Below are 27,884 nucleotides of genomic sequence, written 5' to 3' on the forward strand. Positions count from 1 at the left end.
CTACCGATAACCTTTCCAAGCTCAATTCAAAATAGCTCTGGGGCCCTTGTGGAAAAAGCCTCTGCACTCCTAACCTCCTTGGAGGTCCTTCTGCTTGGACTTCCCTCCCTCAAAGCAGCCCTCGGGTGCCCCCCTTTTGATGCTCTACCCACCTCATCCACCAGCATTCCTCTGCTGCTTTTCTACATAGAGCCACTATACTCTGTCATCCTGTTACCATGTCCATGCCCACCCAGCACTGTGGCTGATGAGCACATGTGCAAATGGACAGGGCAGCTGAAGGAGTGAGAGGGTTGGACTTGGAATCCAGAAGGTCATGGGCAAGTCATCACCCTGGGTCCCTTCCATGTCTCTAAGATAAGGACAGCAATTGCTCCCCTATGGGACTGTGTGACAATCTGCCCAGCACATAGTTAAGTGCTGGCCAGATGGGGGTCCCAATCTGTCAATGAGAATCATTGCACTCATAGCCTCTCAGGGTCCCTGCTAAAGCACATGTGATTCTGAATGCTAAAGCGACATCTGAGGCGAGTTACAGAAGATTCAGGGCAATGGACTTTAGTAGTTTCCCCACTGTAAGTAGCAGCGCCCTAACACTGGCTGCCTTTTGATATCTGGGAGAGACATCCTCTGGTGTCCCCAGGCTCTTCCCCACCTCCCCTCCCACCCCCTGCCAGCCCCGTGCTCAGCACACCAGGCCTCCTGAAGCCACGACCAGCTCCACCTGCATTTTCCCTTACACACCTAACCTCAGTTTTTGAGAAAGGAAGTGGGGGTTTGGGGGGGGGGGTGTGCTGAGGCTTCAAGGAAGGTCTCTGGCTAGGTGAGGCTCCAGGGAGTGCTGGCAGAAACCCTCGGTCAGAGGGTGACACTGCCTCTCCCTATCCCTCAGCCTTAAAGCACCAGCTGTCAGCAGAGCTGTGGAAGAGCAGAAGGCACCCACAGAAGTACCCCTCCATATTGCTGCTGTGGAAACCACCACTCCACACTTTAACTGACAGACCTACTCAAGCAGAGACTTAGCACACTATTCAAAAAGCATCATTTTATTAGCAAAATTCTGGAAGCTGGCTCAACAATAATAAAACAGCTCCTATCATGGAATATTATTCTGCAGTTAATGGACTGAGTTAGACTCATGTAACAAGGATAGAGAGACGCTGAGAGAAATGAACTGGCTACTGACCCTGTGCCTGGCTAGTGTGGCCCATTGGTTGGAGCATCATCCCATACACCAAAAGGTCGTGGGTTCAATTCCCAGTCAGGGCACAAGCCCAGGTTGCAGGTTCGATCCCCTATTGTACAGGAAGCAACCGATCAATGTTTCTCTCTCCCTCTCCCTTCCTGTCTCTAAAATGTCCTTGGGTGAGGATTAAAAAAAAAATTAGTCTTAAAAAAGAAAAAAAAAAAAGACGTGTGCCAGAATTTATTTAAAAACCACACACAGGGTTCTGGGGTGTATCTATCTCTACATGCACAGGAGACATACTCTAGACCTACGACAGTTTTCTACAGAGAGACAGAAGAAACTGCATCAGTGACAGAGGTCAAAGAGGACTTAGCTGTAGATTAAACATTTAAAGTTTTAAAGAAGGAGTGTGTTTTATTACTTGTGTGCTGATAAATCAGTGAGAATAAAAAGAAAGAAAATGCAACATTTTAGGCAGAGAACAGGGCAAAGGAAAGCCCCAGAGTGTGGGCCACACCTGAATGTGCAGGCTGGTGTGGGCTAAGGGTCTGGGGGATATGGGGGCTGTGAGCTGCTGGAGTCAGTTCTGCAAAGAGGACTAAGAATCTAAGGCAGGGGTGGGCAAACTTTTTGACTCGAGGGCCACAATGGGTTCTTAAACTGGACCGGAGGGCCGGAACAAAAGCATGGATGGAGTGTTTGTGTGAACTAATATAAATTCAAAGTAAAGGAGCAGAGGGGAGAGCAAGAGAACCCTCCGCTCTTTCGGCTCCGCGGGCCGGAAAGAACAGCCGAACGGGCCAGATCCAGCCCGCGGGCCATAGTTTGCCCACGGCTGATAAGGGGACTGCACAGAGGGACACTGGAGTGTGGAAGGTGACCCTATGCATGGTTTGCCAGATCACACGTTTACCTGTTGTTTTCAGTGTAATCTTTTAACAGTGTTTTGTTGACTCTTAGTGTCCTGGTCTGTATGATAAGACATATAGCTGCTCTGGCTATGAGGACAGGAAAAGAATCACAGCCACACCTCCTGACACACCCCAAACTACTGCCTCCCACGTGTACTGCAGGCCACATGCTGTGCCACCACTGCAAGGACACTGTCCCATAGAGTCCTAGAGCTGCGCTGGGGTAAGGCATTTTACAAATTCAGAAGCAAAGACTCAGAAATTAGATTCTGCCTAAGATGACACAGCTCACACAGAGTTTGAGGCAGCAATGTGGGCAGGAAGGACTTCAATAAAGCCTTGGGATCCTCAGAATGAAGGCCAGGATGCCCAGATAAATTAAAAAGAGAAATGGAGGTAACATAGACAGATGTAACATGGATATAACACCTCCAAGGTGGGAGGCACAAAAAACATCACTGGCCTTTGCCACACCCATGCAACCCAAGGCAGCTGCTGTCCTCATATATCCCACCCACATGGAGAGCAATAGCAGAAGGAACTGGCACAAGGGCACCTTGCCAGGAGGTGGCACTCTATGTTTCTGAGGCCAGGAGGAGGGTCTCCAGGCTGGTCCTACTTGGGATGGTTGGAGGAGGTGAGAGCTTCAGATGAATGGTGGGCAGGAGACACAGGCATGATGAAGGCAGAGGGGAGGATGGGGCAGGTGGAAGATGCCCAGAGAGAGGGCACAAGCACCTGACAACACAGCACTGAAATGGAAGGTGCCAAGAGCTCATCCTGTAAATGGCAGCCCCTAGGAAAGGAAGATCTGAAGGCTGAATGGAGCTCTTACTAGCTCTTTTCATATCTGTCTCCTTATCCAATCGGACTCTCAGCAAATCTGTCATTCAGTCAGGCCAGCTTTCCTCCTCCTTTCCTCACTGAACTCACACAATTCCTCACTTCCACCTCCTGGAAAGGGATGGCTGTCAAGTCACTAGCCTACCAGGCAGCTCAGAGCAAAGCTGGGGCTCCACCTGGTCCTTACCAGATCACCTGGCTTTACCCATATGGTGTGTCAGGAGGCTGCAATGCAGGCCTCTCCAAGGCTGCTATTTCCCTGCTCCCATAATGTGATGGCTTTTGGTCTGGGTCCCCAGAAATACACTGCCTTCATCTAATTAGGAATGAAACAAGTCTGCACGCTTAGCCAGTTCTTCTATCTCATTAACTAGCAGTGTGATTCTCAGTCAAGTGGCAATTCTGGATACCATGGCCGGCAGAGGAGAGGCCACTGAGACTCTCTGAAGACTGTTTGGCCTGTAAATGAGGCCCACATAGTCAGTACAAAAGCAGCCACAAGGTGCAATAGGTGTGGATTTCATTCCTTCCTTTTTGGAAGAAGGGGCAGAAACAAATAAGGCATTAGCCATGCTGAGATCTAGAGCAATTATGGCTCAGTGGTGAGGTTAGCAACAATGACTTCCTTGATCTGGAAGGAGAATGTAGTCAGAAGATAGACACACACACACACACACACACAGGACACATCAGGAAAACTTCGACATGGGAGCCTAAAGCCATCCTGACTGCACACTGCAACCATTGCAGCCAGTAGAGAATAGATGTAAGTGTTCATTTAGCAGCTATTTATTTACTGGGAAAATACAAATGTACTGCATATGTGCTGAGGAGGAAGTCAGGGAGACACACAAACAGAACAGGTGACTGTCCTGAAAGTTTTGAAGAAAATAAACAGTGTGGCACGTGAGAGAAAGGATTCCTCCCAATCACTGGCCGAGGAGAGGTGGTCACTTCTCCCTAGAGAGAATGGGCAGCAAAGGATCTGGAGCACAGCGCCCTGCTCCACCTTCAGAGCAGCTGACTCATCAAGTACCTTCAAGGGGCTCTGGGAATGGCCCCCCAAACACTCAAACTAAGAGAACCTTTCAGCAGCCAGCTGCAAAGGCAATGATGCCATCTTGGACAAGGAATCTGTGACCTACAGCCCAGATCTCCATCTGCACGTACACCAATACTTCTGCTCTCCTGGGGCTGCTGCACCAGGGTCCAACCTGGCCTAGGATAGGGACTCCATCCAGGAGTGTGCTGGAGCCAGCTCACAGCAGCCTATGAGAGCCCAAGGTTATTCAGAAATCTTTTCCTAACATCATGTTACTGGCTTGAAATTAGCCTGGTAGAAGTATTTAAGCTGTGGAAATTGACAAACACTCAAATCAGGTCTTGATTTATTGTCAGATTGGTGAACTCTATACATCCCAATGCCTGCTTTTTGTTGCTGTTTTAAAAACACTTGGTGTTGTTCAAAAAAAAAAAAAAATTACCGTTTTTTTAAAAAAATATTTTTATTAATTTCAGAGAGAGAAAGGGAGAGGGAGAGAGATAGAAACATCAATGACGAGAGAGAATCATTCATCGGCTGCCTCCCGCACACCCCTCACTGGGGACTGAGCCCAAAACCCAGGCACCTGCCCTGTTCAGGAATCGAACCGTGACCTCCTGATTTATAGGTCCACACTCAACCACTGAACCACACCAGCCAGACATCCCAATGCCTATTTCTGCAAAAAATGTCCCCCTACCCATTTTATATGTTTTTTTTATTGAGATGAAATTCACATAAAATAAAATTAACCACATAAGCAAAGTTTTTATTGGAACACAGCCATGTCCATTCATTTTCATGTTGTCTATGTTTGCTTCTGTGCTATAAATAAAGGCAGAATTGTGACAGACACTGTATGGCCAAAAATATTTACCATCTAACCCTTTGCAGAAATAGTTTGGAACCCTGGGGTTTAGATTTAAGAAAGTGATGGAGAAAATGTTAATAATGCAAATTAAACTTAATAGTGTATCATGCCCATAGCCGTTACATTAGAAATAGCACAATTGAGGACATATTCTTCTAGTCTTTGAAAACTATTATCTGATTCAGCAGATATCACTTAACTAATTAACATAAACAAAAATATCAATTGATCTTTAAGTAAGAACTATACTCCCAAGATGACTATAGATACAAAAGTTCAGCAACAATCAAAGAAAACGGTCTGTGAGAAATAATTGGCTACATGGAATTGACAACTGAGTGTCGTTTATTTCCTTGTTTGTAAACTGTGCTACTGATCCTTCATATCAGCAGAATGTATAAACTTATGTATATATGTAAATGCATTTTTTTCCCTAGAAACATTTACTGGCATACCACACAATGAATTAGAGTTCTTCATTATTTCAAAGTACTTAAAATAACGTTTGAATAGAACTAGAATCCATCTGCATTATTGTATTTCAACATTACATATAAATGAAAAGAGGGAAGAACGTGGATTCTTTAGAAATGCTAATGCTTATAAATTACTAAATGTTTACTAAAAATGGTTCTAAGTTTTATCATCTCCACTTGTAAACAGAAATTTCTCCACAGTAATTACCAAAGCCAAGCAAAATCTAACAACATATAAAAATTATGTCTATGGACACAGTGCCTAAAACTTAATTTGTGGTCCACTTCTGTCACTGCCAGGCTGCCAGCATCCAGCAAAGGGGGAGCAGACAACCCCACCTTTAGGTGCTTGCTGAGAGCCGGGTGGGGAAAAGCAAGGTCATGAAAATCACCTGCCCTTACTCCTCTCAGTTACCTAAGAGGAAGAAGCTAGGCCAAGATATGCAGGCACCAGTTTCTGGTTACCAGGTTAACCAGGGGGAGGGGACAGACAAGAGGTAATGGACAGGACAATCAGATCGGACCAGACCATAGCCAGGGCCTGTCCATGCCTCTGAACCCAAAAAACAGAAGTCTGCAGAGCATGGCTCTTGCTTGGGCCATAGGCACCGCCTTTTCATAACCATAGGAGGCCTGGGGGGTCTGGGCCTCCTGGACTGTACCACCTCTTCCGCCCAGACTGGGTCCAGGCAGTTACTGCAGCACCAGGAGAGCTGCTAGGGACAGGACAGCAAGCAGCATTGTGGCAGGAGCTCCTGGACTCCTGAGTGCTCCTCAGTCCATGATGGAGTCAGAAGCTGCAACCAGCACCTGCGCAAACACAAGGTAACAGCAAGGTGCCCAAGTGTGACTACAGGCAAGTCAGAGTCTGCGGGTTTGACCAGAAGGAATGGGTTACTCGGAACTCAGTGCTGCAACCTCACAACATTCAAACCAGCCCATCCAGACCTTATATTTCAGCTACTTCCAGTTTGCCACCTGGACCCAAGTCTCCCAGCCCCAGCACTTCACCCAACTAATTGATGGTGCTATCACATCAAAGATGTGATTAAACTAGCATGCACGCAAGGGACATTGCCAGCTTGCTCCCCACTCTACTACCCCCTTCACCCACAACAGGCCCCAATGTCTCCTGAGGCATCCCCTCTATTCTGGGCAAACCGACCAACATAGCCCGTTAATTCCAGCAAAGCCTGAAGGCACCAGGACATGTCTACTGGGGTTTCTGGGAAAGTCCCCTGGCCTTTCTTCCCTTGAATAATGTTCCACAAGGGTGAATCCTGAAGCTGCAAAGGCTAGAGGGAAGACACCACTCTGTGTGAAAGCAACACAAAAAGAACAGAAAGATGGCCTTTGAATGACTCGAGCCAATCAGCCCCTTTGCTTTCAAGCTCCTGTCATGAGCACAGGGCTACCCTTCCTCTGTGGGAGACCTGCAAACAGAATTAGTAAAGAAAGTAGAGGACAAGTGCTGTATTAGCAACTATCTAACTGAACACTGGAGGCAAACAATGTGAAATAATTAGCGGAAAGGGTCTAAGGTTCCTCTATTACACTAGAGGCCCGGTGCAAGAAATTTGTGCACCGGTAGGGTCCCTAGGCCTGGCCAGGGCCTTCCTTTGTTCCACACCTCCTCCTGGTGGTCAGTGCACATCATAGTGAGTGATCGAACTCCCGAGGGGACACTTTGCTTATTAGGCATATATACACACACACACACACACACACACACACACACACATACATATATATATACATACATACATATACATATATATGAATGATACCTACACACTAATGCCACTCACCCCCATAGACAGCATGAAAGAGGGAGCTTGCCAACTGCATGCCCAGCACAGATATAAGATGAACTGAGGGGGTAAATAAAGTTGGAAGTGGCTTCTAGGAGGGCTGGCCTTAATTAAGAAGAGGGCAGTTAGCTAGCTTAGAGATCACCTGGGGGAAAGAGAATGTGGCCACTACCCCACAGCCCAACCTGGACTGGGCCAGGGACCTGATGGCAAAAGGGGACAGGAGAGCTAATTTGGGATGGGGGAGGGGATATCAAAATAAGCCACTGAGCAGACAAGAAGTCCCCAGTCCCCAGTGCATACAAGTGGAGTTTCGATCAGCTTGGTGGGTCAGGGTACTACCCAAGAAGCCAAGTATGACCAGAGGTGTAGGTAGGGGATGGAGCTAAAGATACCAGCAGGGCAGCGGAGCCACCTACTGGGCCCTCAGTGAGACACGATCACACACACAGCAGTCCTTTATCAGTAACTCACCTGACTGCTGACATCTGCACCACAGAATCTAGGCCAGCCACCTACAACATCACTCTGTGCACACAGCAGATGAGTGACTGGGGTCTCCACAGCAGCTACAAAGCTGACCCATCAGACACTGTGTCCTGGAAAAAGCATCACCTACTTCCTAACCCTAACGAACGAAACCCAGGGGAGAGGAGTGTCCAGGAAGGATCTGGTTTGTCACATGACCAAAAAAGCCAAAGATCCCAACGTGGCATTTGAACAGTATCTCCTGGGAACATTGAAGCAGGGATCTAAGATCACGAGCCATCTTTTCTCTGTCAGGAGTAAAAAATACCAGCCAAGAAACAAAAAGGAAGAATCACCTCATACCCTTTCCTCAGAAAGTTTAAGAGAAACACAAAGCATTTCCTTCTGGCCTAAATAAAAAGGTCTACAGTGTGCCCAGCTTACAGAGTGCCTGGCTGGTGTGGCTCAGTGGTTGAGCGTCAACCTATAAACCAGGAGGTCATGATTCAATTTCCAGTTAGGGTACATGCCTGGATTGCAGGCTCCATCCCTAGTAGGGGGGCATGTAGAAGGCAGCAGATCAATGATTCTCTCTCATCCCTGATGTTTCTATCTCTATCTCTCCCTTCCTCTCTGAAATAATATATATATATATATATTTGTCATATACAGACAATATATATTATCTGTATATGACAAATATATATATATGTATATGTATATGTATATGTACATGTATATATATATATACACACACATTTTTTTTTTAAATGTCTACAGAGGAATCCTGTGTAAGGATACGAACCCAGGCAAGAAGAGTAGAACATCTTGTACCCACTGTGCTGTCACAGTGACATGGGAGGTCTCAGCAGGTGGGTGAGGACTTGGAAGTGGGTTTCAATCCAGCGTGATCACTTCTAGCAGTGTGCCAGCAGATCATCAGTTTCCACAATGGCACAGTACCTGCCTCCCCAGTCGCTGTACAGATTAAATGAGTCTAACACACAAGGAGTGCTGAAAAGTACAGCACTTAATACCTACCCAGCATTGACCACCAGTTCCCAAGATCAGTCCTTTGCACAGGAAAATCAACAAGCATCTGAGCACCCAGTTGCTATGAAGTTCTAGATACATGAGGAGGAACTCGTGGTCCTCTACCAGGGAGCTTGCAATCCAAGAACATGAATAACAAGACCTGTTATCAGCAGGAATGTAGGTTTTAAGTCATGTGCAGTACGTGGGGGAAACTGTCTTGGATTAAAGCAGGAAAGGTTTCTGGAAAAGGGAGAAGAGGGAGTGAGGAGGGAGTGAGGTGGGGTGGCAACAAACGGTACAAAGGTTCCAGCCCTAGGTGTCATATACAGACAAGAAAGGTCAGCTTACAGATTTAAGTAGATACTGTTTGGATGACAAGACATAACTTCATTTCAAAGCATGACTAGATTAGCTCTGTCCTTGAATTTTCTCAAAAAACAGCTACTTAAAGTACACCTGTCATTATGTGGGAGTTCCTGAATGTTTCTGATCATAAAAATGGATCCAGACAGAAAAAAAGATCAGGAGCAGCTAGGCTAGTAATTTTAAGGGTAGAAAGGTTGTAGAAACTGGGCAGGAAATACAAAACTTAACATTTAAAACATTTTGTTTGTAAGGTTAAACTTCAGAAGATGCACTAGAATCCAAATTTCATGCTGAGCACTGTTTGTGTGTGTTGGGGGGCGGGAGAGTGTGGAAGACTGCTGTCGTTAAGCCCATTGGCTTCTGAGCTAACCAGCACTGGGTTTAGGCCCAGATTCCAACAGCCTCCTCTTCAATATTGGACAGATCTTCCCTAAAATGAAGTTCAGAGAAGCAACCAGGATGCGAATCACTCCACACAGTTCCTGGCCCACAGTATGTGCTCAGTAAACGGCAGCTGTTCACTTCATAGCCTTCAATGAAGACAGGAAACTTCGTTGCAGTCCTAGGGACATTCCAAGGCTTTGAACTCCATCTGTCTGGCAGTGGCACCTCACCTGACATGGTCCTTCTCCTTTATTGCAGGCTCCACATGCAGTCACAGAACCTCTAGGAACTCATATATCAGGAGTCTGTGGGTCCAGACAGAGGGCCTGGGTGTGTCTGTACCCCAACCTGGTATGGTAGTCCCAAATTGTCTCCAGCCAGCTCCAGCAATAATCAAGAGCTCTCCAAAGTACAGTAGGGCCTCCCTCCCAGGAACTCCTGCCATCCAGAGTAAACCTAACACCGAGGTACAACAGCACTTCAAATACTTGAAATCAGCTCCCAAGCTCTTCACAGAACCTGACACCTGCCCCCTTCCTATTCCACTGCTGAGGGGGAAAACTATTCAAGACTTGCCAGCTATTCCTCCAAACTCTCTGATCCCCTAGGATCAGAGATAAACCAAAAACTGACTTCCTGTACCTGACTGTAAAACTTTTCATTCTGAAAACTCAAATGATGAAGTATTCTAGAAAGCCATTTCTCATGCTCTTAAGAATTCCAACAATCTTTGAACAAGACAGAACTATAAGCCTTTTAAGGCCACTTCAACCCCAGATCCCACTCCCATCCCAAATAGTCTATGTGCACACTCTACGCCTGCCCTTCTCCCTACAATGGAGGCTCCAGGTCCCTGGAAGGTAAGGGCCAGGCATGTCCAGGTCTGCACCCTTTGTACCCAGCACATAAGCTCTTACTAAAAACGTTTATTCAATGGCTGAGCTACCATTTCCAGTTTTACCATATTTCTCCATAAACAGTGTATCAGTTGGTGATTGAGATGTTAAGTATATTGCCTCCCAAGACCTGGAATTCATTCAAAGAGTACTTTTAAACAGCATGCACAATACTGGTATGCCTTCCTTATGCAGGAAATGCTCCCCAGTTCATGGACTCCCTATGTCAATTCTTGCTCCATTCCACCTGTGCCTGGAGAGTGAAAATAATCTGTTGCAGAAAGGGGCTCTGAGCATGGGCATTCTGGGGCTGAACTGAAAATGCACTACCTACACTGCCACCTGCTGAGCCACAATCTCAGTCACCCATTCTGACAACTAGCTAGTGGGCGCTGGGGGACAGGCCCATCACCAGGATTAAAAAGAAAAAGCACAACAGAGACAAAGCCCCCCGCTTCCAGAAGACAATTAGCAGTGGGGGTCTGGGTAGGAGACCCACCTACTGGACTGCAGTCACATAGAGATCAGGCTGGGGCCTGGTTCTGGTTAAACTAGAACTCCATCTAAGAAGTTGCCCACAAAGACACCAAAGTCAAGCCATAGGCGAGCACAGCTACCCTCCTACACCTAACCCCGAGGTGTGTGTCCTGCCACACATATCTGTGTCCTGAGCCCAGGAGCTCAGTTGACCATGTGCCTTTAAAAAACTGTATCAGGACAAAAACCACTTCTCACAGGCTGATCCTGGACAGTTATCCAGGCCTTTGCAACGTTCTGTCATGACAACATACTCCCTCAGGACACATGCCCGGGTTTTGGGCTCGATACCCAGAAGGGGGCATGCAGGAAACAGCCAATCGATGTTTCTCTCTCTATTCTCCTCCCTTCCTCTCTCTCTAAAAATCAGTAAAAACATAGTTTTTGCTTTTTTTAAAAAGAACAACATAGTCCAATTAAAGCCACCTCTGAGGACCACCCAGAGACCTCCATGAAGATGCAATGTAAAGTCCACCTTTTTCTGAGGGAGTGTCACAACAAGGACACACACCTGCTTCACAACAGACACTTGTTACCTGTCTATTTCCCACAGTCATAACACACCACACTGCTCTCCCCATAGATCCTGGCTACAGTATAAAGAGCAAAGACAGGAATGTCACTGAATTTGGGCAACAGCGTGATCAGGCAGAGACATGCTTAGATTTCATATCCTCTAATATATTGGAGAGAATCAGAACAGTCTTCTATTTTACAAGAGTCCTCTTTTCTGCAGAAATCAATGGCATTTTAAGTTAATATCAAAACTGCTGTAACCTGGAAGAGGAAAACAAAGCTGGAACAAGACTCATGAAAAGTTCCACGTCAGCTGGCAGCTGCCACACCACAGTGTGGTCTGGCCCAGGACTCTGTCCCTAATAGTAACCTTAAGATGTTTCTGGGGCAGGCTGCCTAATATTGTCAACCTGTTAGATCTGGCAAAGGTAAATCTAACCCAACTAACTGGGAGTCACATATAAATTTATGTGAGAGAGAAGAGGCTCTCACATCTTGTCTTATCAGCTCAAGGACATTGCCCTCTTAGGCCTCTTCAGAGCCATCTCTCCATCTTTGAAAGCAGTGTGGTAGTATTTAGAGTTGGAGGTATATCACTTAGAAACTTTGGGTATTGGGGCAGTCACCTCACATGAAGTCAGTAAGTAACAAAAGCATCTTGTCCTCTCCTGGACACAAGAGACACTCACTAAGCAGCATATACCATCACTGTGCAGAAATGAGAGACAGGTGGCTCACCTCACCTTCCTTACAGGTGAAGGGAAGTAGAAGATGCTATTAAAATGCTGTTCAAAGTCCTGTGAAGCATGTATATCTGTGTAAAACTTTGTTATTTTAGAAAGTTCACACAATGCACATTGCATTAAAAAACTTTTAAGACAATTCATGTTAGCCTCGGCTGCCCTTTCCAAAACCTGAACCCTGGATTGGGAAGGAGTTTTTGTGGCACATACTCCAGTCTCTAGTTCCACTTTGCAGGTGAGGAACCTGCAGCCCAGGGAAACTAAGCAGCATCTTAACGGTCAAATTCCTAGGTGGGAAAATTATCCTTCTTGAGTGTGTCTCTCTGCAGAGACCCTTGGTCACCTCCTGTTGGAACCTGATGTCTGCAGAACTATGAAGAAGAAAGTTATGCCTGAAGTTTCCTGCTGAAGAGCCTGACTGCTGGCAGGCATTTACACTAGCGTCCAGGGCCAGATCAAGTCCCTCTTCCCCTCAGTGCCTCCTCTAGCCTCTCCCTGCTCTGACTATAGGGATACTCACCTGCCTTGAGCAAGGCCTGCCTTGTGCTGTTATTCAACTTGCCATGGGGCTTCAGTATCTGTTCACCATTCCAGTCAGACCTTTACGCAGATGCCAGATAAATATCCAAGTTCCTTACAGCGCTACAGAGTTCTGCATTAGAATATACCATACTGAACCCCTGGGCCTATAGCAATCACAAGGGCTTTTCTGTAAAAGATGGCTCAAATGCAGCTCCTCAGTCATAAGTTCAAGAAGGATTCTAGGGGTTAGTCAGTTTAACCAGCACTTAGAAGGTACATCCTAATGCTTCTGTTCTAGAGAGAGAAGATAAGAAACAAACCATGCTTACAAAACTTTCATTCTGGTCAGGAAGACAAAGTCTGAACTTTTGTGAAACAAAAGTGGGAACCTAATCACCTGCTGAAGAGACTGCTGGGGTAGACTAACTCTGATTTCTGGGCAGGAAAAGACACTGCCCTCAACTTCATCTCTAATGAAGCAAGATTAAGCTGTAACAAATGTGCACACTGCACTCAGAGAAATTGTCAATACTCTGGGCTGACACACTAGAAGAGTAAGGCTTGACTGTTCTGAAAAACTTTTAGTTGTATCTGAAAAGGAGTGTAGAAGAATTACTTCAGTACTGAGTTGATGCTATAGAAATTCAAATACTCCAGAGGCTAGAATTTAGAGCAAAGAAACAACTTTCCTCTTAAGAACTCCTTTGTCAAGGAGGAGGTCAGTAAATGTTACTTTGTTACTTCCCTAACTTTTCAGATACTTGCAGTGCCACATTGATTTTTCAAGCAAAAGCTGTTTGTTAACCAGAACTGCCCATAAAGGTAAGCATTACATGACACAATTCTGTGTTGCTTCTCTCAAAAGACGTTTAATTTTAGTTTTGGCTCTTCAACTCTGTCCCCATTTTTTTTTCCATGAGCATCTTAAATATGTGTCAACTAACTATCCAGAAGTGGAGTTCATAATTGGGTAAGGCAGAGAAGAGCAGCTGCATGGCAGCAATGCCTTGTTGGAGCCACCTCACTCTTACCTGGACCCACGTCAAAAGACAACTACAGCCTGGCCATACTGTTGCACATTCTCCACCAGCAACCCATTCCACCATGGTTCTGAGTTTCTATACTTGGCTTTCTCTAAGCCACACTGTAGTCAAATGGTTATTAACAATGTTCACAAACACTAACAATGGCAGCATTTAAAGGAGGTACTTTCCTCATCACTCATATTCAGAGACAATTTCCTAATTCCACCCATCACACTTACTTAGGACTCTATGCACACCTATCACTAGTCACCCAAAACAAGCCACATGAAATGTGAATTCTATGCCATGTAACACAGCCATTAGCTCATATGGATGTAATGTTCCTGCCCGCACCAGGATACATGAAGCTGAGATTTGTTCTCTCCTCCAGATTCTGGCTAGTCCCTTTTCCTCCCCTACTCCTAGGAAACCTTTAGATTAGAGCCGTACACACAATGCAACGCCTGAGGTTGCTGCCCCACCTAATCTACAAAATCATGAACACTTGTGAAAGCACCTTCTGATCCCAAAGCTCTCCTAGGTGGCACTAAGGATCAATGCTAACATCTCAGCCACTCTCAGACTCCCCCGAAGTCAAACAAGCACGTGGAATTCAAGAAATTGCACTGGGACTCCACAAAGATGCAAAAGTCATCAAGACTTATATTTTTTATGTCACTTGCTTTATCCTCTAATATTTCAGTCTTGAGAATTATAGCAGCACCAGTTACTACAAAAATTCTGGAAGGTTTTACATAGCTTGTGCCTACTCCACCCCCCAAACCCTAACAAAAATGTATACATTTGTTAAAGGCAATTCCCACCAAGTCAGTCTTAATGGGGCCTGAAGACCAGGGGTACTTATGACACAGAAACCAGATTAGAGAATAATAACTCCTCAGTTTCTATCAAAACTGCACAATCCAGCATGATTTAAAAATACACACACACACACCAACAACAAAAACAGGCTAAAGCATACTAAGAGCAATTAGCCAAGCCCACATAAAGGAAAACCAAAAGCCCCAACTGAAAGTTACCTGGCCAAGCCCAAGATGATTTTTTCTTCTATCCCCAGCATGTTAAAAAGTGATCTCAATGGCCACTTCCTGGTCTCCCAGCAAATGCAGGGACTCACTTCATACCGGGATACCATCTTCCCATTGATCAACCTGCTCCTGCCACAGGGGAAAATGACCCCTATCGCCAACAACCCACTGGAGAATATGTGAGAACATGATGAGTCTTTCCCTTCACACAAGGAGGGAGCAGGGGAGATCCCTCTGCGAACAGTAGCCTCGTTGTAGGGACATCTGAGAAAGACACCTTGGGGTTAACCCTGACCTTCTAAGTCACAAACCACCCGACTGGGACCCCTAGGTAGGGGAAAGGGACAACCGAAACAGGGCTCTTGGGAGAAAGACAGAAAAGAATCACCTCTAATTCTCTACAAAAAAGTAGGACTCTGGTTTGGTCAGAGACGCAATGGGCAGTTAGGCCCAGAAAGGCAACATGATGAATCCCACCTTCCACAAGATCACCTTCCGTTGGCTGCGACCCCAAGAGGGACCCGGCAAAGGCATGGCCACTCCCAGAACCCAGGGGCCTCTCCAAGCGCCCTGGGCACCCAGCTAGGGGCAAAACGGGCACAGGGGGAGGAGGGGCGGGTTCCCTCCGAAGTCAATGTGCTTCCAGCCAGGAGAAGAGGGAAGGAGGACTTCCCTGGTCACCCAGAAGACCGAGACACGGGTGGCAAGGGCTCCCCGAATTATACCCAGGACACCAGTTGCTACACAGTCTTTCGCCCTCCCCTCCCCCACGCCCGGAGGGTTTCCCGGGGGTCTCGGGTCTCGGGCGAAGAGCAAGGAAGGTAAGCCCCGTCAGGAGCAGCAAGGGCCATAGAGCTGGAGCAGGAAGGGAGGCAAAGCTCTGGCCTCAGATCCGGTGTGCTCCCTTCACCCAGGCCGCACGGAAGCCTCGGCCTCACGTACCGAGAGCCCCGGGTCTGGGCCTGGGGGGCGAAAGGCTGGGATGGCAGCGGCCCTCGGGGAGAGGTGGGCCTCAGACGGGTCCCGGAAGCCCGGAGGATGAGGGATACTGGAGAAGGGGAGGGTCCCGGGCCCACGAGGCCTCGGTCCCGGCCCGCGCGGGGGGTACATACGTTGCTTTGGGGGTCGATGGCCTGCAGCAGCCGGTCCCTGATCTGCTGCGGAGACGACGGAGCCGCTGTCATTGCCTGGGCGAGGCGGGGGGGGAGCGGCCAGGCCAGCGGGCGGGCGGGCTGAGACGGGGGACGAGGGTCACTCACTCGCCGGCCTCCGAGAGCGGAGCCTCATGTTCCCCGCGGCGCTGGAGGATGAGGGGGCGCGCGGGGTGGTGGAGAGGGGAGCCGGAGCCGGGGCTCGGGCCCGGGGCGCCGCCGCCACCGGAGGAGGAGGAGGAGCCGCCGGAGCCGCCGCCGCTGCTGCCGCCGCCGCCTCGAGAACCAAACTCCAGTGAGCTGCCCCCGCGCGGAGCACTCTGGGTAACCCGCGCCGCACGCAGCGTCGGCGCCACGCTGAGGAGATTGGGAGTTGGGGCGGGCGGAGACGCCAGGCCTGGGCGGGGCCACGCGCGAGCCACGCCCCGCGCCTGAACGCAGGCGCACGCAGGCGCACTCGCCGCAACCCAGCGCCGCCCCACCCCCCAACCTGGGGAGCCGTTGAGAGGCGGTTGGGCGGGGCAACGGCCGCAGCTTGAAGGCCCCGCCCCCATCCGTGTCGTAGGCGGAGGTTCCTGACGGATACCCGCGACGTGCGCGGAATCCTTGAACCCAGCGCTGTGGGGACCTCCTCAGCGGAGAAAAACCTTCCCCGCACTGACGGAGGTGACAGGGGTCGTGGGCGGGAGAAACTGCCAAGTTTTCCGAGCCCAGGGGTCCTTCCTAGCCTCTCGATCGGCGTTCTTGGGGGCGAGGGAGACAAACGTCCACTTTGTGATGCGCGTGTAAGGGTCTACCAAGGGCGCGAAGGAACGCCCCCGCCCGCGTCCCTGTCCACCCCAAAGGGCGGGGGTTTGCACCGCCTAGCTGAGACAGACGCATCTCTCAGAGGAGCAGCCACCCCAGCTGGGATAGCTTCAAAGCCAGCCCCTGAGCCGCCCCCATGGTTGCAAACCTGTGCCCCAGTGACATTTGGGACCGGATCACTCTTTTGTAGGGCCGTCCTATTCATTGCAGGGTGTTGAGCAGCATGCCTCGTCTCTGCTCCTCCAGTGGCCGGCGGAATCTCCCCATGTTGAGAACCACCGGCTTTAAAAGACCCACCCTGCTTGGCGTGGAGGCTGGAAAACAAACCCTCTATTTATGAATCAATCATTTCCTAGAGGAGGAAAGTAAGGCCCAAGGTCACCCAGAGTTAAAAGTCAAATCCAGAATTGCTACTGTCTAGGGCTCCCCGCCCAGCCCCCTTACTGCCTTCGTACATTGCTGTCTTCTTCTCTAGAAGCTGTTAGAAATACTATTGTGAGAAAAGGGGTGGAAAGGAAGGGTGAGTGGATTAGCCGTAGCCTCAGGAGAAATAACCTTTTTGGTTGTTACCGGAAAACCTAGATTTAAAACAGGAGACAGGCAGCTGATGAGAACCACATGTGCGTCTTGGATCTGCCATACACCTGTTAGTCTTGCATTTGTTATTTGCAAAAACGGCTGCTTCTGCACATGTGAAAAGTTTTACATCACATTTGTGGGAGAAAATACACATGGGCAAAATACTTTATTCAGTTACTCTCCTTAGAATGAGGTGCTTTGTGTACATGGTCCAAGATGGAAACCTGCCCACTTGGAAATATTCTTTATCTCACTTAAGATAAGCAAAATAAACAAACTCTCAAAAAGAAATAAAGAAAAAGCTCTCCTCCAAGTATGATCTAGTCCTGCCTCTCCTTTTAATTTCTAGATGTATACAGTATCTTATCTTTTGATCAAGGATTGTACCAAAATAAGCAATGTTTTGCATGGATCAGGTTAAGAAAACTGGAAAGCACTCACCTACTCTTTTTATTTTTCTTTGTGTTTTTTAATATTTTACATTTTTTCCCCATTATCCCCTCTAAGCCCTCTTCCCCCTATCACCACAGTTGTCCATGTCCATCAGTTTTGGGTTTTTTTGGTCTTTTTTGCTCAAACCCTCCACCCGCCTAATCACCTCCCGCAGTTGTCTGCCTGCCCTCTATCTACGAGTCTGTCTCTATTTTACTTGGTAGTTCAGATTGTTCATTAAATTCCACCTAAGGCCCAGCCAGAGTGGGTCAGTGGTTGAGTGTGGACCAATGAACCAGCAGGTCATGGTCCAATTCCGTCTGGGTACATGCCAGGGTCCTGGGCTCCATCCACAGTAGGGGGCGTGCAGGAGGCAGCCAATCGATGATTCTCATCATTGATGTTTCTCTCTCCCTCTCTCTAAAACCAATAACATTTTTTAAAAATTCCACATGAGTGAAATCATATGGTGCTTGCCTTTCTCTGAATTATTTCACTTAGCATAATGTTCTCCAGGTCCATCCATGCTATCGCAAAGGGTAACATTTCCTTCCTTTTTACAGCACAGTTGTATTCCATTGTGTAAATTTACCACAGCTTTTTTTTTTTTAAAATATATTTTATTGATTTTTTACAGAGAGGAAAGGAGAGGGATAGAGAGTTAGAAACATCGATGAGAGAGAAACATCGATCAGCTGCCTCCTGCACACCTCCCACTGGGGATGTGCCCGCAACCAAGGTACATGCCCTTGATCGGAATCGAACCTGGGACCCTTGAGTCTGCAGGCCGACGCTCTATCCACTGAGCCAAACCGGTTAGGGCACCACAGCTTTTTTATCCACTCATCTACTGATGGACTACTTGGTCTGTTTCCAAATCTTGGCTATTGTAAATAACACTGCAATGAACATAGGGGTACATATATTCTTTTGAATTAGTGTTTCGGGTTTCTTTGGATAAATTCCCTGAAGTGGCATCACTGGGTTATAAGGCAGTTCCATATTTAATTTTTTCAGTTAACTCCATACTGCTTTCCACAGTGACTCCACCAATTTGCATGTAACCAAAGGTTCCCTTTTCTCTCACTTGTTTGTTGATTTATTGATAGCCATTCTGATAGGTGTGAAGTATATCTCATTATAGGTTTAATTTGCATTTTTTGGTGATTAGAGACACAGCATTTTTCATGTCTATTGGCCATCTGCAGGTTCTCTTAAGTGTCTATTCAAGTCTTTTGCCCATTTTTAAATTGGATTCTTTGTTTTTGTGGTGTTGAGTTTCATAAGTTCATTAATTTTGGATAGTAACCCCTTATCAGATATATCGTTGTTACCTACTCTTTTTAAACTAAGAAGAAACAGCCTGGCTGGTGTGGCTCAGTGGTTGAACATCAACCCAGGAGCCAAGAGGTCACTGGTTCAATCCCAGTTAGGGCACATGCCTGGGTTGTGGGCTCAATCCCCAGTAGGGGGTATGCAGGAGGCAGCCGATCAATGTTCCTCTCTCATCGATGTTTCTATTTCTCTATCCCTCTTGAATGAAAAAATATTAAATATAATAAATATACACGAGGATGCACATGAACACACACATATAGTTTTATTCCACATTTAACATACAGCAGGTCCTTGAGTAATGTTATAATGAAAATGTTTTTGTCATAATGATGATATGCCATAGGAACTTAACTCTTGTTCATATCAGTTCATCTGTGGTAAGACTGGTTATACATTGTTTCTTTTAAAGTTGAAGAACCTGCCCTGGCCAGTACCACTTGGTTGAGCTTTGTCCTGTGCACCAAAAGGTCACCAGTTCTATTCCAGGTCAGGGTACATGCCCAGGTTTCCAGTTCAGTGGGGGTGTGTACAGGGGGCAACCAATCAATGTTTCTCTCTCACACTGATGTGTCTCTCTCCCTCTCCCTTTCTCTAAAATCAATAAAAACATATTTAAAGTTGCAGAACCTATCCACAACATTGAGGACTTACTGATATACAATGTATGCTTGTCCTGGTAAAGATCAACTCTGAACGGAATCTTGAAAATTTTAGCAGCCTCTCTAAGGATCTATGATAGATACTGTAGTTCACCTGGCCAAGTTTCTGCTTTGAAGAAGAGATATTTGAAATGTTACCCAAAAGTGGGGCTCAAGGTAAATCCTCTTGTTGTAATATCCTTGGAGATAAATCCCTTAAATTATTTAGATAGAGCACTGGCCTCACCATTCTGAGAGGACAAGATCTTTTGTGTTTGGAATGTCCTTGGAAAAACTGTCTCATCTTTTAGCAAGGTGGCCCCCAAAGACTAGGGAGAGGAATGGCTAAGTCCATGACTTGCTCTTGCCATGGAAGTGGCTGGGAAGATAGTTTCAGGAGCTTGAGGGCAGAGCATACCCAGGCAATCTTGGCAGTGAGGGAGTGGCCGTCTCCTCCCTTGCCAGACAAGCAAAGGCATCACAGAAGGAAGCCATGAGCAGGTGAGCTACCACAACTGCACGGGACCAGTCTTCAACAGCAACACCATGTGGTGGCAAGGAGCAACAACAGGAATGCACTGGGCAGACTCCTGAAGTGAAAGCAGCTGTGCCCTTTTAGACACAAACCCCTTAGAAGTGGGCAATTTATTTTAGTTTAGTTCTTTCTGGCACCAGAGTTTAGGGCTTTTAATTTGTCCCAAAGTTGCTGAAGCCAAATCATGATAAAACATTCTGCTTTCCTTTATACCCGAACACACATATAATCTACTTGTAGGAAAAAAATTGGTTTTGTACATGGGAAAAAACAATATAAATTCACAACTTACAGATAAGGGTTACCTCTATCATTTCTTTAAAAAGTTTATGTGAATATCCAGTCAAAACTAACAGGGTATCTTCTTTGAAATGTTCTCTAAACTGATTTTTAAGTAGACCTCAGGATTGTATCCTATCTTGAAATGTTCTTAGAGGGTTCTGTCTTTCAAATGGAAGAGGGAAAGAGAGATGGAAAAAACTATTCAAACTTCGTCTTCTTTCCTCATGGCTTATAGTCTCCTCCTCTGCCTCCTAGAAGGAGAGGTGGGCAATATAAAGGAGAGGAAATTACTGGACTTATGCCAATAATGTATGTGAGCATGCCAGTGATTAATAGGGAAAACAAATGTAAGCAAATCTACCACCCCACTTTGACCCATATCTGAGTTTAACAGTCTGGTGGACATTTTAAAGAAACATTTTCTCATATTAACTCATTCAACCATGTCAATGATCTCAGAAGTACCTACAGATGGGTTTCAGAGTTCTGCTTGGCTTTGCAGCAAGTCCTGTTTACTGTAAAAGTGAAACCAATTTCAACTGGTTTTGAAAAGCCCTGATGTGTCATTGCTTTTTGAAAGGGCTTCAAAGATAGAGGGGAGAACTCAACTTTTTCAAATAATATATTTTTATTGATTTCAGAGAGGAAGGGAGAGGGGGAGAGAGAGACATCAATGATAAGAAAATCATTGATTGGCTGCCTCCTGCATGCTCCCACTGGGGATTGAGCCTGCTACCCGGTTAAGTGCCCCAACTGGGAATCGAACCGTGACCTCTTGGTTCATAGGTCGAAGCTCAATCACTGAACCACACCAGCTGGGCAAAGAACTCAATTTTTATTGTGCCTCTAATTAGGGGTATACAAAGATGAACAAAGCCTGCTCCTGAGGATCTAGTTTTGAAGCCAAGCACTGGAATCGGGTTGGGGGTCCATTAACACAATATTCTAATTGTACTGTCCAAAAAAAGGGCAGCAGGAGTAACAAGGTGGGAAAAAGCCCCTCTGGAAAGATGTTTGATAGGGAGGCATTTCAACTGAGAGCATTCATACCCTCTGACCCAGTGTTTCACAACTTCCAGAAATGTTTCCAAAGGAAGCAATCAGATGCAGACAAATATGTTCAAGAGTGTTCACAGAAGCATCATTTATAAGAAGAGTGGAAGCAACTTAAGTGTTGGGAATATATAAACACACTTGGGGTCAATTCGTGAAAATGAAAAGGTTATGTACTAGGAGAGACCACAGGATTTTACAACTCCAAGTGGGGTAGTGGTCTTGTCTTATTGATGTGTATGCACATGCAGAAATTCATCAAGCTGTATGTTATTGTATAAACTTTGAAAATAAAGGAAGAACATATAGCCCTGACCGGTTTGGCTCAGTGGATAGAGCGTCGGCCTGCGGACTAAAAGGTCTCAAGTTCGATTCCGGTCAAGGGCATGTACCTTGGTTGCGGGCACATCCCCAGTGGGAGGTGTGTAGGAGGCAGCTGATCAGTGTTTCTCTCTCATCGATGTTTCTAACTCTCTATTCCTCTCTGTAAAAAATCAATAAAATATATTTTTTTTTAAAAAAAGAACATATAGTTTTAGATGGAGAAATAGTAGCTAATCTAGCCATTAGAAACCAGTATTGAAAAATCCAATTTCATATTAAGTGATAAAATGCAACATACACTATATACTTTACCTTAATTTTAGTTTTATTAAATATATATATCTATAATAATAAAAGCATAATATGCTAATTAGACCAGACAGCTCAATGACCTTTCAGACATCCTTCCGGATGAAGCTGAGGCTGCGAGGGCCAAGCCCCTTGCACAAATTTCGTGCATCGGGCCTCTAGTGTGTGTGTGTATGTTGCATAGGAAAAATATTGGAAGGAAAGAAACCAAAATATTCACAGTAATTGTCTCTGACAGAACTACAGGTGATTTTTCTTCTGACACATTTTTGTTGTTGTTAATCCTCACCTAATATTTTTTCCATTGCTTTTTCAAAGAGTGAAAGGGAGGGAGGGGAAGACAGAAAGAGAGAGAAACGAAGATGTGAGAGAGCCACATCACCTGGTTGCCTCCAGCACATGCCCTAAGGGGGAGGGGTGGAATTGACCTGAGATACTTTGGTGCATGGGCCAACGCTCTAACCACTGAGCCACCAGCCAGGGCTCTTCTGACACTATTGCCTGCAGTTCCACATTTTCTAAAATGAACATGTGGTGCCTCCTGGTCATCTCGTCCAGTACCAAGGTTATTCTGACCTCTAGTAGTCTCTAATTCTCACCTTCTGACTCAGGTAATGCTAGTCTCAAGTGTGCTCATTATCTCCCAATTCCTGAAGATGGATTTGCTACCAGGACAACTGATGAATGTCAATCTAAGTCCTAACAGTTTGTGTTTTCCCTACTACCCCAGTTTTGTATTACTAAGAATAATAACTACAGAGAGTAACATTTATTGAGTACCTACTATGTGTCAGGTTCTCTGTTAAGGGCTTTACATGAGGACCCTGATGAAACCCTCCTTTACAGTCTTTGGTCTTCCAACTTTGAGTGAATGTTGGATGTTTTGCAACAGAAATATCACTCTGATGAGCATGTGCTAGCCCAGACACCTTGAGGTGTCCTGTCACACACAGGACATGCAGCTGGAAAGTGGGAGAAGTTCACAACCAGAAATGTTTCCAAAGGAACATTTTGGGAACTGGCTCTGGTGCCCAGGCTTTGGGACAGGCCACAGCAATGAGGACCTACTGTGTGCTGGGCACATGCCACCTGGCTTGCACCAGGAATGAAGGGGCCATAAAGCAAGGATGCGGCAGCTTCTAAAAGCTGGAAAAGGCAAGGAATCTGACTCTTCACTACAGCCTCCAGAATGAACCAGCTCTGCCAACCCTTGATTGCAGCCCAGTGACACCCATTTTGGATTTCTGGGTTCCAAATCTATAAGATAGTAAATTCATGCTGTGTTAAGCTGTGAAGTTGGTGGCCATTTGTTACAGCTGCCCAATGAAACTAAGCAGGTCCCTGACTAAAAAGGCATATCCCTTCTCCTTTACATGTAGCATTATCCAGTTAGAGCTTTCTGCAATGAAATGCACTTGAAATGTAGCTACTCTGACTGAGAGATTGGGGTTTTAGTTTTAGTTAATTGAGATGGAAACCGAAATAGCCACACGTGGCTCATGGCTGAGATAGGCTAGTAAGCCAGGACAAGTGGAATAGGGAAACAGAGTTTGTCTAGTAAAGTGGAAGAGGGTATAAATAAATAAAATAAAGGGTGAAAAAGAGCCTTGGCCAATGTGTTCAGTGGTTAGAGCATCGACCCACACATCGAAGGGTTGCAGGTTCTAGATTCTTGGGCAAGGACACACACCTGAATTGCAGGTTCCATCCCTGGCTCCGGTCAGGGTGCATGGGGGAGGCAACCGGATCGATATGTTTCTCTCATACACATTTCTCTCTCTCTCTCTCTCTCCCCCCCCCCCCCGCTCTCTCTCTCTCTCTTTCCTCCACCCCCTTTCTCTCCCCTTCTCTCCCCTCTTTCCTACCTCCCACTAGCTCTAAAAATCAATGGATAGCCAAAACCGATTTGGCTCAGTGGACAGAGCGTCGGCCTGCGGACTCAAGGGTCCCAGGTTCGATTCTGGTCAAGGGCATGTACCTTGGTTGCGGGCTCTTCCCCAGTAGGGGGCGTGCAAGAGGCAGCTGATCGATGTTTCTCATCGATGTTTCTAACTCTCTATCCCTCTCCCTTCCTCTCTTCCTCTCTGTAAAAAATCAATAAAATATATATATTTTTAAAAATCAATGGATAAAATATACTGCGGTGAGAACAAAAAAAGTACATGGTTTGCATTTCTCCTCCCCAATCAAAGGATAAATAGGTTAAATCACCTTAGGGAGACAGCAGAAATCCAATTAGTGCCAATTGTGCCAACCACACCAAGGATGAAATTAAGGGAATAAATCTCATTTTGGCACATCAACATAAAACTGATGACTATTCTATTGATCCTCTCCTAAACTTCCAGCCTTTAAAAACCCTCAAAACAAAGTTCCCAGGTTGTGTTCTCCCTACCAGGAGCATGCCCAAGCTCGAGACTCTCCATTCCCCTCTTCTTCACCCATAGTCATGCATCTCCTAAACTCTAAGGGGCCCCAGGAGACTCCCAACCAGGGAGCAATGGGCAGTGGCAGCTCATCCTGGGCAAATCCCCAGAACCTAGCCCCAAGGCCCCATTTTTCTCTGACTTCTTAGTGAGCCAAAGTAGCCCAGTCTGAGCTCATTTTCTCACCTACTCTCTCTCCTGTTGCTTCTTCTTCCTTGTTTCACTCTCCCCAACTTTAATAAAGGTCTGTAGCCCCTGGTGTGGCTCAGTGAGTTTAATAAAGGTCTGAGCCCGCCCTAACCGGTTTGGCTCAGTGGATAGAGCGTCGGCCTGCGGACTGAAGGGTCCCAGGTTCGATTCCGGTCAAGGGCATGTACCTGGGTTGCGGGCACATCCCCAGTAGGGGGCGTGCAGGAGGCAGCTGATCGATCTCTCTCTCTCATCGATGTTTCTAACTCTCTATCCCTCTCTCTTCCTCTCTGTAAAAAATCAATAAAATATATTTTAAATAAATAAATAAATAAATAAAGGTCTGAGCCCCTGGTGTGGGAGTTGGAGCATCCGCACATACACCAAAAGGTGGCAGGTGCAATTCCTGGTCAGGGCACATACCCAGGTTTTGGGTTCGATCCCCGGTTGGGGTGCATGCAGGAGGCAACCGATCAATGTTTCTCACATCTGTCTCTCTCTCCTTTTCTCTCTAAAAATCCATTAAAAAAGAAAATACTTGTCCTCTAAAAAGTCACCTGGACTTATATTATGAAATCTTCCCCGCACGAAATCAAGAACCAGCCAGCCCTAGGCAGACCAGTTAAGTGTGGCCTGTGAATCAGCAGCATGGACAATCCCTGGGAGCTGGTTACACATACAGAATCACAACTGTGCCTCCAACCTGCTAAGTCAAATCCATACTTCACCAAGATGGCCAGGGAATTCATGGGGTCATTAAAGTCTGAGACGCCAGGGTGAAAGCCACCATCCAATCCACACAAATACTTTACTATGGAACATCAGGAGGCAAATTCCTTTGTTAGCAGTTCTCAGGGTCAGCTTTCTAGACCACATGGAGTTTTAAAAAATTGTAATGCCTTGAAGCACACTATTGGCCAAGGAGATGAACTAACAGCTGCTGAATAGGTCAAAACCTTGGCCATCTGTTATAGACTGAATTGTGTCCTCTCAAAATTCTTATGTTGGAAGTCCTAACACCCAATGCGACTGTATTTGGAGACAGAGCCTTTAAAGGGGTAACTACGGTTAAATGACGTCATAAGAGTGCGCCCTGATTCAATATCGCTGGTACCCTCATAACAGAAACACCAAGAACACACACATAGAGGAAAGGACACATAAGGACACAGTGAGAAGGTAGCTGTTTATAAATTGAGGAGCGAGGCCTCACCTTAAACCTGCTGGCTCCTGGATCTTATACTTTCAGCCTCCAGAACTGAGAGAAAATAAATGTCTTGTTTAAGCCACCGAATCAGTGACATCTGGTTATGGCAGCCACAGCTGCCTAAGACATTGTCTCATTTAAGCCTCATAAAACCCTGTCAAGAGAGTCTTTTAATAAAAGTAATGACATCTATGAAAATAACACCACTTATTGAGTACCTGTCCCACATCAGGCAGGTTAGAGGCACATGTCAAAGCTTTCTCCTTCACTGTCCCGTATCACAGATGAGGATGTGGAGGTGCAGAGAGGCCAGTCGATGCTGCACTCTGTAAAGGACAGAGCCCACTCTGTCTAGGCCAGGCCTCCATCTGTGGTAGGCAGACAGATATGAGCAGAGCAAGGATGATGGGCCAGGTAAAAAAGGTCACGAGGGTAGAAAGCAAAAGCTTAGCAAAGGACAACTGTAGGGTGGGACCTCGTCCTCAGGGTGACATTTCCTCCCCTAGCATAACTCTGGTTATGTATGGGCTTTGGACCCCCTGATCTTTCCTCCCTAGAAATAACATCTAGTCCTCAGTTGTATTTCAGCTCCAGGCCCAGAAACGCAGCAAACCCAGACAAGTGACACCACAGCTGACCTCAGGACCAGGTGCATTGAATAATGACCCCCTGCCCTGACGCCAACCAATCAGTGGAGACCCGGGCCCTGAAAGGACACATCTGGAAAACTGCTGAATATTCTATTGAGATCTTCCCCTGGAAACTCCCCTAAAACCCTTAGGAATGAGGACCTAGTAGTACACAGTACACAATCCCTCCTGGGAGCACGCCTACACCTTTCCCTTCCCCTTCCCTCCCAGGCATATCACCTTTGCCTTCTTCACTTCCCAGCTCCAAGGATCCTTCTTTTGCCTTTATAACTTGTTTCCTCAGCCCATTTCTTCCACGAATTACTTCTTGTACCTCTATGATTTTCTAAATGTTCTCTTAAAGCTTGAGTCTTGGCTCTGAATTCTTTCCTAGCCAGAACTCAAGTACTGAGGTTGCTGAAGCCAGGTCTGGTCCAACCACACTGGTCTTAACACCTGGTGCTGTTCTTACCACCCCTTTCTGCCACAATCCTCTTTTCCCTAATTCACACAGTAAACTCTAATTAGATGCAATGAAGCTTTATTCCCCCTAAAATAACTTCCACAACTCCCCCAGCATAGCCTATATACTCTGGTGGCCCACATTTACCACTACCTGCCATGACAATGATGTGAAGTAAACACAGATGAACGGGATCCTCCCATAAGATGTCTTTTTAAAAAAATATTTTTATTGATTTCATAAAGGGAGAGGGAGAGATAGAAACATCAATGATGAGAGAGAATCACTGATCAGCTGCCTCCTGCACACCACTTACTGGGGATGGTGCCCACAACCTGGGTATGTGTCCTGACCAGGAATCGAACCTTGACCTCTTGGTTCATAGGTTAATGCCCAACCACTGAGCAACACTGGCCGGGCCTTTTAAATTGTGTATTTCAGGGGTTTGGCAAACCAATCTGTAAAGGGTCAACAGCAAATGTTCAGTTTTGTAAGCTAGATAGTCTCTGTCCTGTGGACGAAAAAGTGCCCACATACTAAACATGCAAGCCCAAGAGAGGCCTGCATGTGGGCCTTACAAGCTCAGAGACTGAAATGAACCAAATAGGATGGTCTGAAATGCAAAGTCAATCTTTAGGTTAACTGAGCCGGTCTTTTATAGTCTTTTTGCATCTAAGATAACATACCTTTGGAATTTACTTTTTCCAGACCCCTCAGGACACAATCTCCCACCAGAGCAGGAGATAACAGAGCCTCTCATTATTATTGTTATAGTTATTGATGTAACTATCCTATATCCACCTATGTAAAAGTGTGTCTATTCCTTTCACTTTTTAGC

The 27,884-nt window shown here is 46.3% G+C and overlaps 1 protein-coding gene across 2 annotated transcripts in view; it reads right to left on the reverse strand.

Moving 5' to 3' along the window:
- The window catches only part of MED26 (mediator complex subunit 26), a 42,452-nt gene extending 26,300 nt beyond the window's left edge, over positions 1-16,152 (reverse strand). Inside the window, exon 1 of one of the 2 annotated variants that reach the window (XM_080675739.1) lies at positions 15,797-16,152. In XM_080675739.1, coding sequence (XP_080531865.1) covers positions 15,797-15,868 — 72 coding nt within the window. In that variant the 5' untranslated portion in view covers positions 15,869-16,152. The remainder of the gene's footprint in view (positions 1-15,796) is intronic. The other variant, XM_080675740.1, reaches the window with a different exon arrangement.
- Between the last annotated feature and the right edge of the window lie 11,732 nt (positions 16,153-27,884).

The sequence above is a fragment of the Plecotus auritus genome, assembly GCF_963455305.1.
Source record: "Plecotus auritus genome assembly, chromosome: 6".
NCBI lineage: Eukaryota > Metazoa > Chordata > Mammalia > Chiroptera > Vespertilionidae > Plecotus > Plecotus auritus.